Genomic DNA, 2,807 nt, shown 5'->3' on the forward strand with positions numbered 1-2,807 from the left:
AGTTTGCCACGTAACTAAAACTACCTCAAAGAAATAATTAATTTTTAAGATATACTAATTTTAGTAAATTGTTTTCTTTTAAAAAACGCACCCTCAGATCAAAAAGCTAGAACCATCGCAAGCTAGAACAATTTATTTATTTTTAGATGATTGTATGGCTTCCAATAATTATTGAACTTGACAAATCACAAGCGACCACGTGATGTAAATATGTGATCCATATTGTATCACCAATCATACAGTCTAATGGCTGCGCAGGTACAAGTAATAAAGGACCTTGTCTTAAGCAAATTTCAAAATATGATGTCATATTTAAATCTTCATACAAAGTGAACAAACCCAAGCTTGGTTCTTCCATCTCCATTCTACTTTTCTTTTTTGTTTCTACAAACTTTGTAGCATCATGACCCAGTGCTTCATCAGCTTTACCGAAACCAGAAACTGGTGCTACAGGTCCAGTTTCAACGGGTCGGGGCTCCGATCCACCATCACAGACCTCAAGGACGGAACCGTCATGCATTGCTGGGTGCCCAAGACCCGAACCGAGTCCAAACCCAACCTGCTCCTCATCCACGGTCTTGGAGCCAACGCATTGTGGCAATGGGGTGACATCATCTGCCACCTCACGCCCTTCTTCAACGTGTACGTGCCGGATCTTCTTTTCTTCGGCGGGTCGTACACGACCCGACCCGATCGGAGCGAGCGGTTCCAGGCGGAGTGCGTGATGAGAGTGATGGAGGCAAACTCGGTGAGGAGGGTGACGTTGGTGGGGCTGAGCTACGGTGGTTTCGTGGGGTACAGCATGGCGGCGCAGTACAGTGAGGTGGTGGAGAGGGTGGTGGTGTGTGGCTCAGGGGTGTGCATGGAAGAGAAGGACATCAAGGAAGGGCTTTTCCCTGTCACTGATTTGGAAGAAGCTGCCAATATTTTGGTGCCACAGACACCCCAGAGGCTTAGGGAGCTTGTGGGGTACACCTTTTTCAAACCTCCTCCATTAGGATGGTTGCCTTCTTGCTTCCTCACTGATTTCATTGATGTAAGAATTTCCCCCCCACAATTTATTTTTGGTTTATCAATTATCCTTGAACCCTTTAATGTGATACTGCATATGATTTGTGTGATTGTTCATTGCTTAAACTGGACATGGACAACCTTGTGGTTCTTTAGTTTTTAACTGTAACAAGTTAACTAGATTCATCTCTCATTGTTGGATTAGTCTAGCATAGTGACCACAAGCATGTTTGTAGGTGAAAAAGAAGAGTCTGTTGTGTATATAAGGATGTGTAATTGTTGGATTAGATGATGTTTCAGATGCTACTTTAACTAAGAAGACCTATAATATTATGGTGGATACGTGTGAATGTAACGGAGCCAGGGTGGGCTAAAATTGTCAAATTTGGGTAGGCCATGTGCAGGGACTATGTACAAGAAAGGAAAGAATTGATCCGAGCTATTGCAAAAGACCGAAAACTTTCTGATCTCCCCAAGATATCTCAGGTTCATTTATACTTTCCTATTACCAATTACAAGTTTGTAAGGGTTACATTAGAACTTAGAAGGCTTCATTTCATCATATTCCATGCAGCCTACGTTAATTATCTGGGGAGAGCATGATCAAGTATTCTCTTTAGAACTGGGTCACAGATTGAAAAGGTTAAATTAATGCTCTTACTGTACTTGTTACCATCACTTTTGAATTTAGAACTCATTGGATTTGGAACACAGGCTTTTGGGGGACACTGCTCAAATAGTGGTCATTAAGAATGCAGGGCATGCTTTTAGTGTGGAGAAGGCGAAGGAGTTCTACAGGATCTTGAAGTCCTTTCTCGTGGATTTGCAGCCACCTGCAGAGAGCTCACGACCCAAGCGGCAAAACAGCATTTCAGTGTGAGTTCAAATACTCCCACACGCACACAAAAAGGAAACCCACAGATGATGACAGAAGAAAGAGGTATCCGTAAAATGAATGATTTTGTTGAAACACATTCTTTTTCCATCTGTCTCCAAAGCAGAGGCTCATTAAAACAGTTCAATACAAAGGAGTTTAGTGGCATGTCGGATTAACAGGACTTTGGTCTCTATGTACTGAAATAAAGAATCTTGAATTTGTTGAGCTTAATAGAGCTAAAAAAATGTTTAGACTGGGATGAAATAAAAAAATTAACAATACACCATGGCATAATGTTTTCAATTGTTACTAATTTTTATTCGAGTTTTTATCATTTCTAACAACATAAATTGCATCATGTGGATATCAACCGTTAAATCAGATTGTTAATTTGTCTGAACTTCTAGGCCCTTCTAGATAAACGAGCCAGGACTTTCATACACTTGTCTCGTTGGTCTAACTGTAGTGCATGTTTTTCTCTGTATAGATAGACTGTCTGAGTATGAGACTGAAATTTCCCACATCTAAGGCCCCCACTAGCATCATAAATAAGATTAATTTACTCTGACAGAGACTGTAATTGAACTTATCTTAAATTAGCAATTTAGGCCTGTCAAAATGGCGCATAAGCAAAGTGAATATATAAGAGCAAGCTATTAAGTAACAGAAAGCAACAACCTAACAAATAGTGTGCTGCAACCCTTGACGATGTCTTATCTTCCCTCTGCTTGAGATTCCCTACCTTTTGATTGCTCAACTATCAGTTTGCTGCGTAGTGAAAGATTCAAAATGTTTTTTTTTTTTCTTATTTCTTTTCTCTTTTAAAGGTTTCTAATAGGAAATTAAGCATGTTAAATGGAAGATATTGACTTAAAAGTGAAGTATTCTGCCCTAACTACGAGCAGCACCCAATACTTCA

General features: G+C 40.1%; 1 protein-coding gene across 2 annotated transcripts; it reads left to right on the forward strand.

The window, feature by feature from the left end:
* Positions 1 to 316: 316 nt before the first annotated feature.
* Positions 317 to 2,174, forward strand: LOC133285216 (uncharacterized). 2 transcript variants are annotated; one of them, XM_061482418.1, is made up of 5 exons: positions 317 to 1,036; positions 1,237 to 1,239; positions 1,405 to 1,497; positions 1,586 to 1,653; positions 1,726 to 2,174. In XM_061482418.1, exons 1-5 carry the CDS (start codon positions 404 to 406, stop codon positions 1,889 to 1,891), a joined length of 963 nt encoding a protein of 320 aa, XP_061338402.1. In that variant the 5' UTR covers positions 317 to 403; the 3' UTR covers positions 1,892 to 2,174. The 2 variants fall into 2 exon arrangements, with proteins under 2 accessions (XP_061338402.1, XP_061338392.1); XM_061482408.1 differs by lacking the exon at positions 1,237 to 1,239.
* Positions 2,175 to 2,807: the final 633 nt, after the last annotated feature.

Source organism: Gastrolobium bilobum, unplaced genomic scaffold (genome assembly GCF_033153095.1).
Source record: "Gastrolobium bilobum isolate Gb01-03AN ecotype WA unplaced genomic scaffold, APGP_CSIRO_Gbil_v1 utg2490, whole genome shotgun sequence".
Lineage (NCBI taxonomy): Eukaryota > Viridiplantae > Streptophyta > Magnoliopsida > Fabales > Fabaceae > Gastrolobium > Gastrolobium bilobum.

Bases quoted from the DNA above. Each gene is read 5' to 3' on its own strand.
- LOC133285216 (XM_061482418.1), top strand. From the start codon at position 404: ATGACCCAGTGCTTCATCAGCTTTACCGAAACCAGAAACTGGTGCTAC. The intron at 1,498-1,585 runs GTTCATTTATAC...TATTCCATGCAG, and splicing joins ATCTCCCCAAGATATCTCAG to CCTACGTTAATTATCTGGGG. The intron at 1,654-1,725 runs GTTAAATTAATG...TTTGGAACACAG, and splicing joins CTGGGTCACAGATTGAAAAG to GCTTTTGGGGGACACTGCTC.